We start from the raw sequence: 20659 nt of genomic DNA on the forward strand, positions 1-20659 counted from the left end.
CAAAAAAAATTGAATTTCTCTACTTTTATAACTACAGCGCGGCAGACTATGGCCTAAACCTTTATCATTCTGAGAAGAGACCCGTGCTCAGTAGTGAGTGGCGATGGGTCATCATGATGATTCATCCTCTCCTATTCTCATATAATCCATCAAATGTCTTACATTATCAAATCGTGTTGTCACCCTAATAGAAAGGGACACACTCCAATTTAGCGCTATCTCAATAGGCTCGTTTTTAGTGTCTCAGTGCACAATCTTGTTTAGGTAGCATGTCTCTGAATAAAGGTAGTTAGGTACATAAAAAGGTGTCGGTCACCGACACGGTGGTGTCGAGTGAATCTAGTGTTGCCAACAGTTAAATGAACTCGTCAATGGAACTCTCCACAATCGCCCTGCAGATGTCATTGTAAGTGATCAGTGAAGTGAATCACGTAGTGAGTAAAAAAAAAGTCAGCGGTACTTAAGTAATCGCCTGTTATACCGAAACGTGGTTTAGTGGTTGACTGAATTCCACTAAACCACTAGCCACTAAAAGCAATATTTCGCTATTATAAGGGAGGTCGAAACCACCCATTTTAGTGGAATATACACAGACCAGTAATGGAAATATCCACTAGGTTGGCAGCACTGAAAGAATCCAAAGAATCGTAGGAAAAAACTAAAAACATGGAAAAAATCCAAGGAAAAATTGCCTTTCCTGAAGGGGATAAAAATTAAAACTAATTAACCAAGGAAAAAACTATAGGAAAAAATGACAATTTATTTCTGCAGCAATTTATTTCTGCAGTCTATGTTTGATACGCGGTGCCGGAGGTGCTCATGCGCCCTATTCATAGACAATAATCACAGACAGACAAACACAATCAACATTTGGTAGGAACGGGTAACATTGGTAAAATAATGGCGAGTTGCAGTACAAATGGATAATATTGTGGAGGGAATTTAAAATGCCACTGAAAAGTTTTACGTTTTGATGCATTATATAATTTTGTAAAATAAACATTAATTTTTATCGTATTCTATTTCTTAAACTGAACACTTTCAAGTAAAGATTTTTTGTATAAACCTGTGGAGATAATACTGCCATTGGCGCTATTAAAATGTCGCCTACTTTGTCATATTAGTTTACGAATTGCGGAAAACCAAATTAAATTTGAATTTCGCGGGCAGACCCGTGCCCTGCACCTTAAGCTAGGCAGTTTTCTTTCCGTGGTACCAGCCACGTAAACTCCTTGTGTGCCTGAGTGTTGCAGGCAACAGCAGCGCTTGGGCCGGTGTACCCTGGTAACATGGTTAACGATTTCTCTTCATGGGATATTGTTAGCCATGGCTAATTATTGACCTGGCAGGTAGGGGGTGTTGCCCGCGCGTCCCTCTGAGTGTCCCTAACAGAGGGTGCAGTAGACAAGCCCAAGGAGCGGAGGGTGTGGCTGTGTTGGCTGGTTGGTGATGAGGGTTCATCACCCAATCAATCACTGGCTACCACATCGGTTTCTTGCCTGTCCAGTATAGTAACGGGCGAGAGAGACGTTGAGGATGGGAACGTGGAAAGGGAATTGCCCTACCCGCGAACCCTAACCCTTGGGAGGACACTTGGATGGACACGGGGCGGTCCGTCGTTTACAATGTGGTCCTAGGGTTGGTTGGCTGCTGTGGTTCCGGCATGCCTCTAACAGTGTTTGGGGGCACGACGTAGTGTCCTAGCAGTGGTGAGTCTGCTGCGGCTTTCATCCGCTGTCGGTGTAACGAGGTGTTGTCGGTCCCTTGTGCTCCATCGTCAGCGGTGGGATGGGTCTTCGTGAGGTTTTTAGTCGGTAGGAGCCACAAAAAACCGGGGGTGGTCTGTGTTTCCTAGGTAGGTACGTAGAATATTGCTGAATTTAATACTTACATTTATGTATGCTTAAAATAAGCTCACACATACGGCATACCTAAGAACTTTGGCAGATGTTTGACTTAATTTTGGTAATTTAGGTGCATACAATTTAATCGGAGGGTAAATCGTAGATTGGTATCTAGATTTTAACCAAAATCAAGTCAGTAAGTAGAAGTGTTTATCACCTAGGTAGGTATACTAAGCAAAGAAATAAAGTTAAAACTCAATGTAATAGATAGTTAAATATATTGACACTTCACAATATTATGATTAAATAGGTATTACAAACACACAAATACTTATATCTTAGTAGCTTAATTTATGTACTAATATAGATCCTATTATTACACGAATCACAATAATAACGTATCTACCTAGTTACTTAAGACCTAAAAGACTGAAAAATACAGTTTACAAATAGATTTGGCATATTGTCCAGTTATTATTATATTATAGAAAAGAAGATTTATTTACTGTGGAAACTGGAACTACACGGGAGACCGATATTTATCACATTTGACCAGTTTTCAATTATTCATCATGGACCTAAAAGTCATTCATATTCTTTCCTATTTATTTATTCTTTCTATCGGCCCCCATCACCCTATGGACAAAATAATTAAAATTAATAACTATCTTCCTAAATCACTATTAATTAAAGAAAGTGCATTTTGTAATATAAGTAGGTATAAATGACTGAAGTAGGTAGGCCAGCCTTGTGATTTCCTCCACCACAACCACGCTCTTCGTGAGGTGATATTGAGGTCCTATTTTAAGAAGAATGAGCAGGGTAACCTTAAAAAAAGGGCCTGGGAATTGAGATCGGAATCGACCGGGTAGTTTTGAAAATCGATATAGTCAGGTACTACTATAATAACATACCTACTAGGTACCTTAGTATACTTACTATATTTAAACAAGGATTCCAAAAGTAGTTTGTAAACTGTGCTTTGACCAAAATATAATTATATACAGAACCCTTAAAGAGCGAGGCCCGACTTGCCCGACTGAATACGTACCGAATTACCGATACGTCTTGAAAAGAACCACCCTATTTTTTGCACTAAGTAGAATTTTCAAAACTACCCGTTCGATTCACACTAATGCAATGATAGAAGTTATGGCTGCTCAATACTCAATAGGTACCTAATAGACAACAACTTTATACTTTTGTGCTCCTAAAAGTTTATTAATGCGAGAGAAACGCGTAACAATTATGTATGATTGATCATCGTAAAATACTCATTATGAAATGAATAATATTTTTGTTGAGATTAGGTACCTAATTAATCCCTTTCTTAGCTTTATCGAAGTATTCAAGTTAAACTTATTGCTCCAAAATCAAAAATTATCCCCATGCGTTTGTGCTAAATTATCTACGTGTGTGTACATGCGTGTACGGTTTAATTTCCCAATTTTCTTTAATTTTGAGAAAAAATATCAATATCTCTAACTTATTTTTCATCTCCCGTAAAAATTAATATCCAGGCAAAGTGGTGTTAGTTGGTGTTTAGAAAAAATGTTTTACCGGAGGAAAAGTGATCAACTGATTATATTAATAGGTGAAGATCTTACGTAAGAAAAGAGATTTGTGTTTTACTGCTATTTTTTTGTGTCAAAAGTATTATTATATAGTAAATAAGTGATTAGAATTACGAACACCTATTGTACAGAATTTTTAAGATACCTAAATAGTCGAGTTCAATGTTTAGGCTTGGAGACTTTGGGTATTGTTATTGAAGGAGGTAGCGGTAAAAGATTGTTGCCGTATCTAGCGTGAAAATTCTCATCTTTGGAATTTATATTTATTACTAGAGGCTTTTTATTAGAAGCATGGTCCTGAAAAAGATTAACTCCAAGATATAGTTCATCGTAACTAAGTAGTTCAGTTTTACAGTATTTAAATTAGATCACCATACTTACTAAAGCTTCAGTCTTTTTACGCAGATTTGATCTAGACAGTGTAAGTGCCAATTCTGATTGAAGTCTACTAGTAATCGGCTCACTATCAGGTATTCCATTTTCGGCTTTGTCGCCATTTAAGAAATCTAGTTTACACGGTTCCTTTCTTCCTACATTGTTGACATATTCACCTATTGTGACTGAAACTGGTCGTGCGTGTTTTTTCATAGTCGCGGAACCATTTGGCGCTTTTATGAAGTAATGCGACGGTGGTTTTGGAGTCACATTTAGTGGAGTTTTTAATTTGTATGATTCTAAAGATTCCACTTCAGCATTTCCTTCTTTTAAATTCTTTCCTTTTAGTTGCAATGGAAAATCAGTTTTGCTGTTGTAATCAGGGGTAGGTATCCTGCTTAGTGTAGCCACTTTTCTTAAGTTCGGTATTTTCATAATTTCTGTATCATCGGATTTAAGGTCATGACCATCTATTTTGATGTGTTCACCATTTTTATGGCCATTAGAGGTTGGCATCTGAAATTCAAATTTATTAATTAGCTAAACAATCATTATAGTTGACAAGTCAATTATTATATCTGCAATTCAAAGATATATTATTTTGATGTTTATCCCCACAATCTACAACCTAAGTCTTTTGTAGCTGGTATTTCGGAAATATTATTATGCATAGAAAGGTAATAGAAAATTGGTGATCTAGGTATATGACAAGCAAACTAGAAACTGCAATAGAAAGTCCGAAAGTCCTTTGTGGGATTTATAATCTTTTATAACAAAATTCCGTAATCAATTATTCTAGACTTGCCCCTACCTACACAAATTTTAAAAGGCTACTAAAAGTAAGCTTCTGAAAAAAGCACATTAGGTACTTAATTACAATCAAAGATTATGTAAGTGATAAAAGATCGTCGACTTAACTCGCAGCTCGCTCCAGCAATGCACGAGACTGCAAATTACTTATAGACATGGCGTAACATTGTTGTACAACGAATCTTTGTAAAGAGCAACCACCGAGTTTCTCGTCTCTCTTCTCGATAAGAAAGACATTTCGAACCACTGTGGTAGATGAATTTGACGATTCAAAAGTAGGTAAAAGTATAAATTTTTAAAAATCTTTCATTTTTATGTTTAATTCTAATAGCAACAAATATGATTTAAACTTCTATCTAGTTTTCCAAAAATATTTTTATAGCAAAAATAAAAACAATCTATATGTCGGTAGTTAATATTATCCTATTAGATATAACATTTAGGATTTAGGTTAAACATTTTTTATGGTGCCGAGCTTACAGGAGGTGGAGGCGGCGGAGGTGGTTTTCTTACAGGTTCCCGTTTTTCTGATGGTTCTTTGACATTGATACAATCCGTTGGGGCGTGGTCAGCTTTTATAATCGGCACACTAGATTGACGGTCCTGTAAAAAATTTTGAATTATGTAACTTTGCTCTACATTTTTATTTATCTTGTTTATCTATTATAAACTAGAAACAAAATAGCAATGACGTGTACCCATCGATGTAGACAAAGTCTAATGAAGTCTTTGAGTCTACCAATCTGCACTTGATCAGCGCGTCAAACCCTTCTCATTCTAAGTGCCCCATTAGGGAGCCGGCGCCATAGATAAGGGATTCCCTGATCTATGGCCGGCGCGATGGGTTGATCGTGATGATAATTATGATTTGATAGGATAAAGGTAATATGACATTGAACTTTAACTATAAGTACCTGCTTGCCTATATGTAGTTCACTTAGCTATAGGTAAAGCACTGTAGGTAGGTATACCGCTTGACTGAGACGATTTGTGGGGTAGCTTAGGGTGCAAGTTGCGGGGTTCCTAGATTTTTAAGTCAAATGTTACCCTCCTGCGACCCGCGCACTACCTCACGAGCGTCTCAGTGACGATATCGGTATGGATACCTACTTACCTAAAATACTTAGATATATTGCTTACTAGGGATACCTAGTACGTATTTTACACCCAGATGAAATAAATAGGTAAGTAAATTGAATTTCAATTAATCAGGAGATGACGTCAAGTAGGTAAAAATATTCTCAAAGAGCTTGAGGAAAACGTGATTTAAAAACATGGGCAGGTATAAGTACCTAACTAAGATTAAAATGAAACCATATTATCTGTATTTCTAAAACTCAATTTCAGTATGCTACAGGCTGTAGGTATGCAAGCTAATTAGTAGCTATTAAATAGATGAGTACGTCCATTAAGCGTCGGTTTTATAGTTACTTATCTATATTCTATACCTATTCACAAACGCTAACATAACATACTCGTACCTGTACGCTAACACAACAACATGCCTGTACTAGGTAATCTATCTACCTAGTGTACCTACCTATCACATTTTGTACAATAAATAAGAAGGCAGGTATCTACTACCTTTAGGTATGTATCATTGCCTCAAATTATAACAAGTTAATTGATATACGATAGGTAATTAAAACGAAACATTTTGGTTAGTATTTATTAGGTAGGATCCTACTTGGGAAGATTTTTTATCAAACCTAAGTATGTACTTATATTAATTTTTTTGAAGGGTACATACCTAGGTGTTCGCACGACAGAGAAGTTAAGTTAGGTACATCTCAGACAAAATGAATAATTTCTAAAGGTACTTTAGTGGAATATTATATTCGTTACTTGAAATAAACTATTCTCTCAAAGAACTCACGGGAACCAAAGGATTTTCATTGAGGTTTTATAGGCAGCCAGTATTTAGGTATTTACTCACAGATTCCTAAGGCCTGAACTTCCAAACTCTAACTGACACTTAGGAATTCCTTAATAATAAAGTTTAGAAAATGAGACAACATATTTGTGGACCAAAATTCCGTGCAAATACCTGCAATATAAGTATTACTTTATTTGCCTGCATTCTTATTGGTGACAAAATCGCGATCCAATATGACATGAGTGCCTTGACATGCGCTTAATATTAATCCTAATCTATCATAATCTATTTTTTTTATAAACGCGGTTTTCATGATAAATCGTTCATACGTACGTTACCTAAGTATTTGAGGCAGCACATTTTATACATAATACCGTATCTACTTCTTTTTGTAACTGGTAGGTACTAGGTACCTACATTAAGTAGGTAAGTAGAGACATTTTTATTAACACAGATAAAAAGATATAAAAACAAACAGAAGAAGAATATCGAGCGATCGCTGCGCTCTAATAACAAAAGATGAATCTTCGCGACTTACTTCATAGCACTGAATAGTGAACAGCGGGGCCGATCTGTTTTTCTTCATTTTTGAATACTTTAACTACTTATCTACTTTATAATCACATTTCGTTTCAAATATTACGAACAATATTATATTATCACAGTTCGACTCCGTTTCGCAATTTACTCGAAATCAATAATGCATGAAAAATTTAACCGTATAAATAAAGCAAGAGCGCGTGAAGGTCAGCGATAATTTTCCGGTTATCGGGAAATCGTGGTATTTTTTAAGCGTATTTCGCGACTGTTGCGGCCGGCGGTATCGCGCGCACAGCGGCCGGCGGCGGCGGCGAGGCGCATCGGCGACGGATGTGGTGACTGCTGAGGCGACTAGACTGGACAAAGTGCCGGGGCCGACTTATCAGTGCGAAGCCTAATCATGCAAAATCAGTTAACCATTAGTTGATGTGTGGTGAAACATCGATTCCTTGTAAACTTCGGAGTTCTTTGTAGATCATTATTCTATACCTAATTACCTAGTCTAATTATATTACCTGTACAAAAGAAAAAACTGACTAACTGAAATATCAAAGTATGTTGAAAACGCTGGATGTGGAAAACTTGAGATTTTAAAATGCAGAACAGCTGAAAATGTTGGATGTGGAAAACTTGAGATTTTGAATTCAGTAAATCTACAGCTGAAAATGCTGGATGTGGAAAACTTGAAATTTTGTTAGTCGGTTTTGTCTAATGTGCACCCTTTTCTGAGAAAGGATTTTACCTACTTTTTGGTTTTATATAGTTTATTAAAAATCTTGGATTATTTTCAAAATCCTCCAATTTTTCAATTTCCTCGTTCTCGAAGATTCATAAGAAGACGCTTCCTCAGAAAAAGAAAAGAAAAAGTATTCCAGAATCAACAATAGTGTGACTAAACAGAGATTAGATTAAAATATGACAGATAGATATTACTACATACCTAATACTTATCATATTTTGAAGGAATTATCTATAGATAGTTCAAGTACCTATTTGTTGTGAAATAAGTCATTCCATTGAAAGTAAAAAAATAAACACTCTACGAATCTTTTGTGGGTTTTACGTAAAGTTCTACCCAATACAATTTTAATCCCATCTATGTAAATTAATTTGCATTTATTTAACAAGGTACCGACTACCAATTAATTTCTGGAAAATTAGACGGGTTGCTGTTTTTCCTGACCCATCTATTAAGTGCCTAACAGAGTTCAAAAATTTTCTGTTTGTTTATAAGGTAGTCCTAACTTTTTACAAGTTAAAACTTTATTCATAAGTTCAAATGTCTATCAAAAGTGGGCTGAAAAAGCATATTTAACACAATCGAATATTATGTTATTCGGATTCCTAAATGATGAAAGAGCGTAGATTTGACTCGTAATTGGTTCCAGCAATGCGTGGGATTGCAATTTTATTATATTACTTTTTATACCTTCACGGCAATATTGTAAATAATACCTATTATTAAATCGGATCTTTGAACAGAGTAACCGGTAAGTTTCTTGCTGATTGTTCTCGAAACGGCATTCCGAACTAGTAGGTACAAGTGCTAGATATGCAGTTGACGGTCCAAAAGTATGTAGGTAACTACTTGTAATAGTTTATTTGATTAAAAAATCTTTCTATTTATTTTACTGCGATTTTATCTAGTGGTAAGTGACGATGCCGTCTAAGACGGAATGGAAGTGGGCTAACTATATGGCCCTATATTATAATTTTAATAAACCCATATGTTTACGTTTATACGGCCTACGCAGCTTCATACCGGAACGCAATCGTTTGGCGGCGGCGGAATTATTATTATTAACGGAAAATTCTATAGTTGTTGAATTCAAGAAAATTGAGCAACCTCTGCAATTTTTATTTTTTTTATTTGTTCGCCCATGCGAAACCAAGGCGCCATGGCCGAAGGCAGGTCGTTGGACTTGAACGGAATGCATTTAAAAATATCAAATTAAACTAAAAGAATCTAGCTTGGAAGATACTCGTATTTTTATCATCATCATAACCATAAACCAACCCCTCACCGGTGAGCAAAAACGGCTTTTACCCACTGGTTTTGGGCGCCCTATTTGAGCTAGAGAGGTGAAAAATATGTTTTCGTCACTTGTTATATTTTAATATTGTATTATATTTATAGGTATAAACTTTCTCCTCTTTCATTTGACATCCCACTCGATACAATAGCAAAAAAAATTTTTGGAGACCCCACTTTTTAGGGTTCCGTTCCTCAAAAGGAACCCTTATAGGATCACTTTGTTGTCTGTCTGTCTGTCTATCCGTCCGTCCGTCCGTCCGTCGTGTCTGTCAAGAAAACCTATAGGGTACTTCCTGTTGGCCTAGAATCATGCAGGTAACTAGGTAGGTCTTATAGCACAAGTACAGGAATAAATCCGAAAACCGCGAATTTATGGTTACATCATTAAAAAAAAAATTAGAATGTGTTTCAATTTTCAAAGTAAGATAACTATACCAAGTGGGGTATCATATGAAAGTCTAAAAAAGATTTTTATTAATTTTTATGCATAATAGTTTTTGATTTATCGTGCCAAATGTTGGAAAAAATACCCGAGTACGAAACCCTAGGTGCGCGAGTCTGACTCGCACTTGACCGGTTTTTTTTTTGGATGTAACATCCGTCAGGTCGAATTTTTTCATATAAAATTTCTCGAAATCGATTCTTTGTTATAGTCCGGAGTATAACAAAGAATCGATTGACACTTAATTCATCAAAATCAGCCCAGTAATACATACATACATAATATTATATATATACATACATATTCTTCCTTTTGGATTTGCCGTAGTCGGGTATGAAATACATAATGTGAATAGGGTTCAGCTCAGTACAGGGAGTATCGTAATGAAAGGAGGTCACTGCCCTATGAGTGTGTGTGAGTCGAGGGACAGCTCAACTCGGTAATAGGACGTAATAGGCTCTACATTATTATCTAGCGAACTTTGCGATGACAATGCAACCTTATTATATCCTGTAAACTAGATTAGGGCCAGTATAACTGCCTAGCTACTTCGTCTTAGGTAAATATATCGTTGCTATTAATACTTGTTGAGTATGTACCTATCTCTAAGCGATTAAGGACGACTTAGTATAAATCCAATTAGAGGATTTTGTTTACATTTGCGGCGGTAAAATATACCCTAATCTGTCGATGTACCTACTAACATCAATAGAGATTTAAGTTAAAGAGGCATTGAATGCCAGTCTCTGATTCTTCTTTTCCTATTTATTTATTTTCACCAACAAAAATTTATTATCAGAAATGCCCACGACCAAGTTAGATACACTTAATATGTTTCATACCTATTATGCTTCCAAAGCATATTAAGTATTATTTACGCTCTAATACCTGCACACTGCTCACTTATGTAATACTCGTATTGGTCTTTATATTTCGTAAGGTATTGGTCTTGTTACTATATAATCGATACATGAATAAAACCATAAAACAATAATTAATTAAACACTGACACTTTCAACGTATGAATGATATTGTAAATGACACCAAATCAGTTAACAAACGACAAATCAGAAAGATAAATAGTGAAAGATTGTATGTAAGTACTCAACTCGTAAGTACGTCACATGCTACTATTTTCTCGAGATTGTTACACAAAAGGCCAGTCAAGGCAAGATTAGGTACTTACGATTATTATTTACTAGCTGATACCCGCGACTTCATCCGCGTGGATTTAGGTTTTCCGAAATCCCGTGGAAACTCTTTGATTTTCCGGGATAAAAGTAGCCTATGTGCTAATCCAGGATATTATCTATCTTCGTTCAAATAGCCAAATCCGTTAAATAGTTTTTTGCGTGATTGAGTAACAAACGACCAAACATCCACACAATCACATTTATAATATTAGTAGTATATTCTTCCAATTTATCAAGTCAAAACAAATAACAAAGATTTGTGAAGTTGACCGGTTTTTTATAAGGATCTGCTCAAAACCCCTTCAAAATTAATCTAGATTGCTCAAGATAATGAAGGTAAAATCATTTTCCACTTAATTGATAAAATTGATCGGCAATGATGGTGCAAAAAGAGAAACTATTGATATTGGACTGTTCCTTGGTTTACTCAAACATAAAACAATAAAGACGTTCGGCAATTGTTTTTCATGCGACACTAAACACCATTGTCTTTAGCTGTTGGTATTCGTGGTAAAGCAAATACCAAGTAGTTAAGACTTAAGGTACTTACTGAAAGTTCAGTATTTATATCTACGGAATACGGACTCACTAATCTACCAGATAAGTAAGTAACCCGTCATAGCCGACTTGAGCCTATTCGGGATTGCGGAGTTAGGTCTTGGGCATGCTATTCTTACTTTATTTTGAGCAATGCGTGCGTTCTCAATTTTATTAAGAGTGCGAAGTCTGCCAATCCGCACTTGGTGGACTTATGGTCTACACTCTAAACCGTTCTCATTCTGCGAGGAGACTTGTGCTTAGTAGTGGGCCGGCGATGGGTTGAAACGATGATGATGAGATACGAATATTAAATAAATTCATTCTTTTTTCATCAAAAAAAATAATAAAAAGATTTGCCTAGATAGGCAAGGTCGAAAGTTGAAATAACACAATCAACTAATTTTAGGATTAAGTATATAAAGCCGTTTAAGTAGTTTCTACTAGCTATGATATAATTAAGCGATTGCAAATCCTCTTAATTCAGTTAGTGCCGTCGATACAATAGTGTGATTAGAGCCGAATTGGAAAACCAATAAAAAAATACCTACCTATTAGAAAAGCTACGCTTATCAGATCGGAGTTCTATCCCAGGATCCCATTTCTTTTATATTCAGTTGTGTTAGATACCTATAGAGACATACTTACTCAGTAGAGTAAGTATTACCTAAATTGATTAGGTATTAATAAGTACTATTCCCCAAATGAAAATCAAAAAGCTGGTCGAGTGTGTATAAGAACACGTATAAGGTTATAAGATTTTGTAGCTATGCTAACTATAGTTCCTAAAAACTTTAGCAGTCATTCTAAAGACCTCATAATAATTTTAAATACAGGGATATTTAAAAGGTACCTATCACTCATAATAAACTAAAATTATATTTTTTCAACTCACGCTTTTGATGTTTACAAGATACGAGTACATTATGAAAATATCATAAAAATGTTCATAAATTACACAAACTTACTTACCAAGTTATCTGGATGATTTTCTTTATTATTTGCTTCACGACTTATTGATTCTAGATTAGCAAACATTTTTCTATGGACCTTCTTAAATTCATCCATTAAAGCGTCATGATGTTTTTTCTGGTCGTTGTCCATCGCCTTAGGAACATTGGGTTTCTTAATTGGGTTTGAATGAACTTGAGCTTCCTTTTCCGGCAGTGGTTTTTTATTCTAGGAATGAGAAAAACTTTACTGAATATTCTTGAAAATAAAATCCGAATGTAAGTACCCAGAAAAGGTTCAGTCAAACTGAGGCGAAACCCGCGCGGGATGCAAGACGTACTATCAGACTACGGCATTTAGCGTGAATCGCAAATGTATTTTGCAACTACCCTCGCCAATTGGAACTCGTTCACGTCCGTACTTACGTTGCGATGTCGGTGCGGCGTGAGGGCATTGTTTTCTGCATACCGCGTGGGATTTCGCCAGTTTAACCGAAACTTTTTGAGTAGATACCAACCAAGTCCCTACCTTAGAATTTAGATAACTCATTCAACTGTGCCATGACAGTATACGTTAAAGTTAAGACGTCGCTCGGCCCCCTAGCCGGAGGTAAACCCCGGGCATGATCTTCTAACCTTTCGGAGTTATGTGCGCTGTTAAGTACCTATCCCTTGCCTTAACGGGGAAGGAAAATATTGTGAGGAAACCTGCATGGCCGAGAGTTCTCCATAATGTTCTCAATGGTCTGCCAATCCGCACTTGGCCCAGTGTGGTAGACGACAGACTATTACCAAACCTTTCTCATTCTGAGAGGAGAACCGTGCTCAGTGGTGAGCCGACGGTGGGTTGATGATGATGACGATTTTATTTTATTTAAGTACTAATTAAATACATTAATTTAGAAATGTGTTTAAACTTTAAATTACTTCAATATCTAATCTATACTAATATTATAAAGAGGAAACCTTTGTATTTTTGTATGTTTGTATTGAATAGGCTCAAAAACTACTGGACCGATTTCAAAATTTCTTTTACCATTGCTTAGAGGGATTCTTCCGGATCCGTAAAGGCTATATTTTATCCCGGAAAATAGAAAAAATAAATGTCCACCCGTGCGAAGCCGGGGCGGGTCGCTAGTTCTCTATAAACTATTTATACTATAACAATATTACGAACAGGTCTTACGACCGACTGTTTGTTACTTACCAGTTTTCTTCTTTCTATTTCTTCGGCAATGGCACTTGATAATGTGGCTGAACTAGATATACTAGTAGAATCTTCATCGACCTCTTTTTTAGGAGGTGGGATATAATTACAATGAGATTTACCACAAGTAGTCGAATTCATGTGGTGAACTTCTACAACTATTGTTTTCTTTTCATTATCTCTATTCGTTTGGGTTGTCGCGTACATATTTTTTCTAATGTTATTATTATCGTAACTGCATTGTATCGTAGCGCCGTCTTCCGTCAGATTTATTATTGTTCTATTTCGTGGACTCGATACGTTAGTCGATTCGAATTCGGTTTTTGTTTTGCATATAATGTTGGATTTACTTTCGTATGTATGAGGATTATTTGGTATACTAGGGCTATCGTAGTCAGGTTCTATGTCGGAAGGCGCGTCAAAATTATGAATGTCGTCATTTTTCCAGTCGAATTCTAAACTATCCCAGGTCCGTCTTTTCAATCTGTTCATAGTCAACCTGAAACAATGTAATAAAATAAGTCCTCGAACAAAAACCCCTTCGAGCGTTAGTCCGATTCGCACATTGCCTATTTTTTTCGTTTAAGTTTACAAAACCACTTATTTATACAAATAGTTTTTTTTAATTCCAATTTACTTTTACAAGGGCTTTTGAATCGTCAAAAGAATCTACCACAAGTTCGGAATGCTTGTCCTACCGAGAAGAAAAAATAAGAAACTCAGCTGTTGCTCTTCTCAAAGATTCTATTCGCAACAATATTATAGGCCATGTAAGTATAAAAGTAATTTCAGTTCCGTGCATTACTGGAGCGAGTCAAATCCACGCGTTTCTATCATTTATATAATCTTCGATTGTAGGTACTCGTATTCTTTTAACATGCTTTTAGGAGAAGCATACATTTTAGGAGCATATTTTATACAAACCTATCTGCTCTATCCGCAGCCTCTTCTGCTACACTAGCAAGGCGTCGCCGCAATGCCGCCGGCGGAGCGAGGGCGATGACCGGTGCCGCTGGTGCTGGGCTTCTTTCTCCAGCCGCTGATGACGCGGAGCTGTTGTAGCCAGAACTTTCGGGCGATACCAACTCCGTGCCGGCACCCTCTCGAATTATGAGGTCGAGCCGCCCACTCGCTTTCATCACTGATATGGCCTGGGAAGTAATATTCACAGTAATTGTAACTTATACCACAAGATAGGATAGGTTATACGCATTCACTTACAATAACTAGCCGCTTTTTTAAAGAAGATAGGTAGGTATATTTTAAGTATATTCGGATCAAGCAATGCCGTAAAGCGGGTTTTGCACATGCCTATCAAGGGACATGGCAGTGCCTCACCAAGACGAGTCAAACTAAAGGATGGGGAACTTTTCTGGTATATTGTTTAGTAATAACTTAAAATGAAAAGATCATTAATTGAGCGGCATTTCATTTACGAATGAATTATAATTAAGTTATATTTTGTTTTCTTACCTCATTAAATGATATATTCGCAAAGTCGTTGCCATTGCACGATAAAATTTGGTCGCCGGGCCTCAGACCTGCTTCCCGAGCAATGCCGCCCTCTCTCACGAACTGGACGAAAATTCCAGGCTTCCAATCAGGTCCTTTACAAATTCTGCGACAAATAAATCATATAAGAACTATAGACCTATAGATAAGGACATTAATTATATCAAAAGTTAGACACAATACAACAAACCCAAATAGCAGCTTAGGCAACTTAGGTAGGCCTGTACCGGCTGTAATCTATTTTCTTGAGCGGACCAAATCGCCAGATAACTGGAGAAAGTATGCCCGATTTTTTTTAACGTACTTGCACTACGATAAAAACGTCCTACTTATACGAAAATGACAGCTAAAAACCAAAACACTATTTTTTTAGCTGTCTACTATTAATTATACTTTTAGTGAAGTGCATTATAATAATAATGTCCTTTTGACCAAATTTCCAACACGGCGGCCAATCTCCATAGAGATTAGCCATTTGCGCGAGGGATAATATTATAGTGCACTTGAGTGTGTGCGCAAACCCAGATGCACTCAAAAAACTCAAAATTCAAATCATTTATTCAAAGTAGGTACCTATACTCCTTTTGATGGTCAAAATTGTTAGATTTGTAAGATGATTATTATTAGTTCTGTAAAAAATAATTAAACTTAAAACTACAGCTACGAGGGTTCCAAACGCGCCCAGGTCTGAGAAGAACCCAAAACAAAACTCAGCCGGGTGAAAGCCGGACACTCATTCTGTTTATTCTCATAGCGCGATGGGACAAAAACCCGTCACGACCAGAAGACGGCTTTACTTGCTCTCCGAGGCACGGACGTGTAACACCGTCAACTCCTAACTCCGGGTTAGTACTGAGAATTTCCTCAATACCTAACTATTTTTGGTCCGGGACGGAAATCCGATAGCAAACCCAGGGCTTCGTCATCCGCAGTGGATCATGTTAACCACTGACCCAACGAGGCATTATACTCACCCACAGCCGAGCTTTGCTCGTGGAGGGACTAGAATAGATAGACGCAAGTCAGTCAGATGCTCCGTGTTGTGACACAGCGTCGGCGACGATGAGATGTCGGAAGCCAGCGATGTCCGCTCCGAGACGAACTGCCACGACAGAGGCTCATGTTCTTTTCTGAGAAAAATATAAGTATTAGAATATGTACTAGCTGATGCCCGTGCTGATTTAGGGTTTTAAAAACCGGTGGGTACCTATCTACTCTTCGATTTTCCGGGATAAAGAGTTGCCAATAAATTATCCGTATAGGTCAATGACTTTCTAAGCATGGACACATCGTGGCATACAACACAAGAGCCCAAACATGGCACACGTTTCTAAATTCACCCTATGTAGCTTCAACTGCTCCATTTATACATTCCCGCTAACATTCAAGTCCTGTAAACTAACCTCAGTGATTAAGCCGCAATGTAAATCGATTATTGCACTCGAAGCTGAATAAGGTGATTTTAGAAGCAAACTTGAACAAAAAATGTAATGGAGTAGTGTAGCACTATTAATTTTTGTTATTTCTTTGAGAGATTTTTCGTTTTTGTAAATATGAAACTATTATACTATATCTATACTATATACTATTCTGCTCGTGCTGATTCACTGACTGACTGACTGACTGACTGACTGACTGACTCATTTGAACACCTCTTCTGTAAAATTTTGTATGTTTTTTTTTTACCGATGGTTTCGTATATAGGACAAAAAATGATTCGGAGGAAAAATATGGATAGAGCTGATGATTGAGGATTTCGGTGAGGAGCACGGCCAGGGTATTGAAGATAGGTGGGGGGTGCTCGAACAAATGTCACTCAGAACTTCATCCAATTGACAGGGAGCTGAAAAATAAAACCAAAATGGCGGATTCAAGATGGGCCTTGAATCAAGATGGCCAAAGGCCTCCCACTAGCCAACCTAAACCAATTAAGAAAATCTCAATCAGCCCAGCCGGGAATCGAACCCGGGACCCTCGTCATACAAATCCACCGCATTACCACTGCGCACTGGAGGTCGTCAAAAGATCTATCTATACATATAATAAAATTGTAGAAAAGTGGTGTCTGTACAATGGAAATATATAAAAAAAAGTAGCACGGGTTGTTAATAATAACAACCCCTGCTACTTTTTTTTATCGATGCCGAACCCGAAATTGTAATTAATTTTTTTTTTGTCTGTTTGTCTGTGTGTTTGTGCACGCTAATATCAGAAACGGCTTATTCGATTTAGATACGGTTGTCACTAATATATTGTAGTAAGCTTCACTTAACTTTTAGTGTTTATTTCATGTCAATCGGTTCATAAATAAAAAAGTTATGTCAATTTAAAAAATCACGGCGAACATTTTTAACGTACAGATACACGCCTCGCGCCTGAGCGTCCGTGGCTATATAAAGCGCGCTGAGAGCTATTCCACGCGAACGAAGTCGCGGGCACAGCTAGTAATAAAATAAATGTGATACAATAATGGCCAATAGATTTTACATTGAACAAAAAAAAGCTACTCCACAGTTTTGTTTTTCCGACATTCGTGACGCGCCCTTCCATCTGTCTCTTTCCGATGTGCGTGAGAGAAAGGAATGGGAACATTGTAAATAATTTTAGATATTTCTAGTGTTTTCAATGGTTTTACTAAGTATTTTACACTTTTTCGCATGTTATCTTACGTAAATAAAATTAACTTACCGGTGGTAAGTCACACCATCTCTTTTCTGCGTCGTTAACGTATTATTTTGGCACTTTTTGATCGCGCATTTAGGCGTCTTGACAGCTTTGCAGTCAACATGCGACTAATGAAGAAAGTGTGCTTACACCGAGTATAAGCACACTTACTTGGTCCCGTGTTATGCGCGCCAGTGCGATGTCCTTGCTTAGAAAGTCATTGGTATAGGTCGACTGTCGATCGGATTCTCCGTTGCTTGGTTTATCCTCAAGATACTTTCGCATATTTTTTAATAGGCAATTAGTTATTATAGGTAGTGTCAAAATTATTTGTAGGTACTTTATGTCAAAATTAATTAACTCTATTACCGGAATTCAGCTGAATAACGTGAGTCACCGGTTATAAAGAGTAAACCGATCCGCGTGAAAGATGGTGCAATTAATTATTAATTTAATTATTATCGGTATCGAACTAAGTACTAAAGCTTTGTCTCATTAGCCATTGCAGACTTTGTCACTCATATATTTACTATTTCAGCCCGTTCCCACTTGTCCGCTGTCGGGCCCGGATTTTAATCGGATGTTCCAGTGGCAGAACATTTTGACACAAAATCGGTTTCATTTAAGTGTGAATAGTTTCATATAAAATCTTCTGCCACTGGAACATCCGATTAAAATCCGGGTCCGACAGACGACAAGTGGGAACTGGCTCTTAGGGATAATAATCCCAAATAAAGAATTATTTCTTTATTTTATTTACTTGGACTATTTATTAAGTACTAGCTGATGCCCGCGACTTCGTTCGCGTGAATAAAAAATCCCGCGGGTACTCGTTGATTTTGCGAGATAAAAAGTAGCCTATGTGTTAACCCAGGGTTTAATCTATCTTTATTCCAAATTTCAGCCAAATCCGTCCAGTAGTTTTTACAACTTTCGCATTTATAATATTATATTGAAATCCACTAGCTAGATGACGCCTGCGACTTCGTCTATCTCTGTACCTTTCGTCGAAAACGGTTGTTTAACCTTAAGGTGAAAAGAATTAAGATAAAGATTCTCTGATCCTGAAATAGTATTTGACTTCTATGAATTGTACTAAGTAAAAATTGTACTAAGTTTAGGAGTATGCGCTGTGTTCATGCTCACCAATATACCTTTACACAGATGTTTGCTTAATGCTTGGTCTCACAAATAAACAGATAAACTTTCACTATTTTAAAATATTATAGGTATTAAATAAAATAAATCATGTGTTTAACTTACTGAAGAAAATACTTACTCTTTAATAGGGATCATCCCCACATCTGAAAAATAATGGAAACGGATAAAAGTGTCTGTCTAATTTAGATTTTTGTTCTACTTAGGATGTTTGTTCTATCTATTAAACTAGCGGCACGCTATGATGGCCGGTTTGACGTTTGTCCGCTCATGAAGTTCCGTATTAATTGATAACGACTTTGAAGGAAATAATTGTATTACTTTATTGACGATAGTGATGTGCAGAGATTCATAAATTTTATCGAATGTAGTTTTAGGTTTAGGACTCAAAATTTATTTATTAAATTGATTTCTTAAATGTATACAAGTGTAGAAAAATCAGTTTGCACCATTTAAGGGGTGAATGTACTTGTGAATATGAACAATTTTCACTATGTGGACAAACCTCTGAAATCGCAAAAAAATATCAATAAATTTTTAAAAATGGAATCTAATACGATCGTCACATAGGATCGCTGGCTAGCACAACTACTACCTCCGGCAAACTCGCGTCAATGCTCAATGCAAAACAAAGCAGTTTCGAATTGACGTTGCTTCGAAAAGTATAAACTGTCAGTGCAATGCGATTGTGATATAGTTTTGACCTGGCTTTGGATTTCAAATATTGATACTGCATTACTGTTGACCCTTGCTCGTTAATTTGGACTCTGTTCAAGCCCTTTGTTGTGGATTTCGTCGATATGACCGAACGTACGCAGAGAACTGTTCTAAATAGTCAGACACGTGAGTTCGTAATACGCCTTCGTAACTATTTCGATCGTGAAGCTCAAAATGGAGGGCCAATTTTACCTATAACGTCAGTGGTTGAACGCGTAGCTGATGCGCTTAATATTGGACAACGAACTGTTAGACGGATAACTAAAAAAAAATATGGCGAGACTGGCACAGAAGAAAATAAACTTCACACACCAAAAAAGAGAAAACGAGCAAAACCAGTCGTAGGCATCGATAGCTTTGATGCCGATGCTATCCGAAGACATGTTTACGGCTACTATTTACAGAAGGAGTATCCAACAAGAAAAAAGTTGGTGCATTCACTGAAGGAAGCTGGATTATTCTTCGGTGGGGAAAGTTCTTTAACGAAGATTTTGAAGACCATTGGATTTCGATACAAAAAATGTAACAAACGCAAAATATTGATGGAAAGATTTGATATAGCGATGGCAAGGTATACTTTTTTACGGCAAGTGAAAAAAATCAAAAATTGGCAAAATGTTGTGTTCTTGGATGAAACATGGCTTAATGCTAACCATACTGTAGGCCGTTCTTGGAACGATGACACAGCAGCATCTACTTCCAAAGTTCCTGTAGGAAAAGGATCGCGACTTATAATTTGTCACGCCGGAACCATCAACGGGTTTGTCGAAGGTTCTCTCATGGCTTTTGCGTCAAAAACCACTGGAGACTATCATGAAGACATGAATGGAGAAAAGTTTACTGAATGGTTTACCTCAATGTTGTGTAGCCTCCCTGAACCATCTATTATAATTATGGACAACGCCCCATACCACTCGATGCAAATTGACAAGCCACCTGCCCAATCCCAAAAGAAAGCTGATATCGTCGCATGGCTTCGTAAAAATGGCGTAGATGCAAACATGAATATGTTAAAAGCGGAATTAGTACGTCTTTTAAAAGAAAACAAACCAACCAAGATCCGATACGTCATTGACGAAATAGCATTAGAACATGGGCACAGAGTTATACGGTTACCGCCTTACCATTGTGAGTATAATGCGATTGAGTTGGTGTGGGCTCAAATTAAGGGATATGCTGCAAGACACAATACAGAACCCCCATTTACCACAAAAAAATGCTAAAA

The 20659-nt window shown here is 36.9% G+C and overlaps 1 protein-coding gene across 2 annotated transcripts in view; it reads right to left on the reverse strand.

The window, feature by feature from the left end:
• Positions 1 to 2105: 2105 nt before the first annotated feature.
• Positions 2106 to 20659, reverse strand: part of LOC123866317 — a 41544-nt gene continuing 22990 nt past the window's right edge. The window contains exons 4-12 of one of the 2 annotated variants that reach the window (XM_045907792.1): positions 18839 to 18863; positions 15870 to 16025; positions 14857 to 15001; positions 14308 to 14534; positions 13384 to 13882; positions 12199 to 12405; positions 5084 to 5206; positions 3800 to 4309; positions 2106 to 2480 (exon numbers count right to left, since the gene is read on the reverse strand). In XM_045907792.1, the coding sequence (XP_045763748.1) occupies positions 2463 to 2480; positions 3800 to 4309; positions 5084 to 5206; positions 12199 to 12405; positions 13384 to 13882; positions 14308 to 14534; positions 14857 to 15001; positions 15870 to 16025; positions 18839 to 18863 (1910 nt within the window). In that variant the 3' untranslated portion in view covers positions 2106 to 2462. Of the gene's footprint in view, positions 2481 to 3390; positions 3716 to 3799; positions 4310 to 5083; positions 5207 to 12198; positions 12406 to 13383; positions 13883 to 14307; positions 14535 to 14856; positions 15002 to 15869; positions 16026 to 18838; positions 18864 to 20659 lie in introns of those variants that run through there. The other variant, XM_045907791.1, reaches the window with a different exon arrangement.

The sequence above is a fragment of the Maniola jurtina genome, chromosome 6 (genome assembly GCF_905333055.1).
Source record: "Maniola jurtina chromosome 6, ilManJurt1.1, whole genome shotgun sequence".
Lineage (NCBI taxonomy): Eukaryota > Metazoa > Arthropoda > Insecta > Lepidoptera > Nymphalidae > Maniola > Maniola jurtina.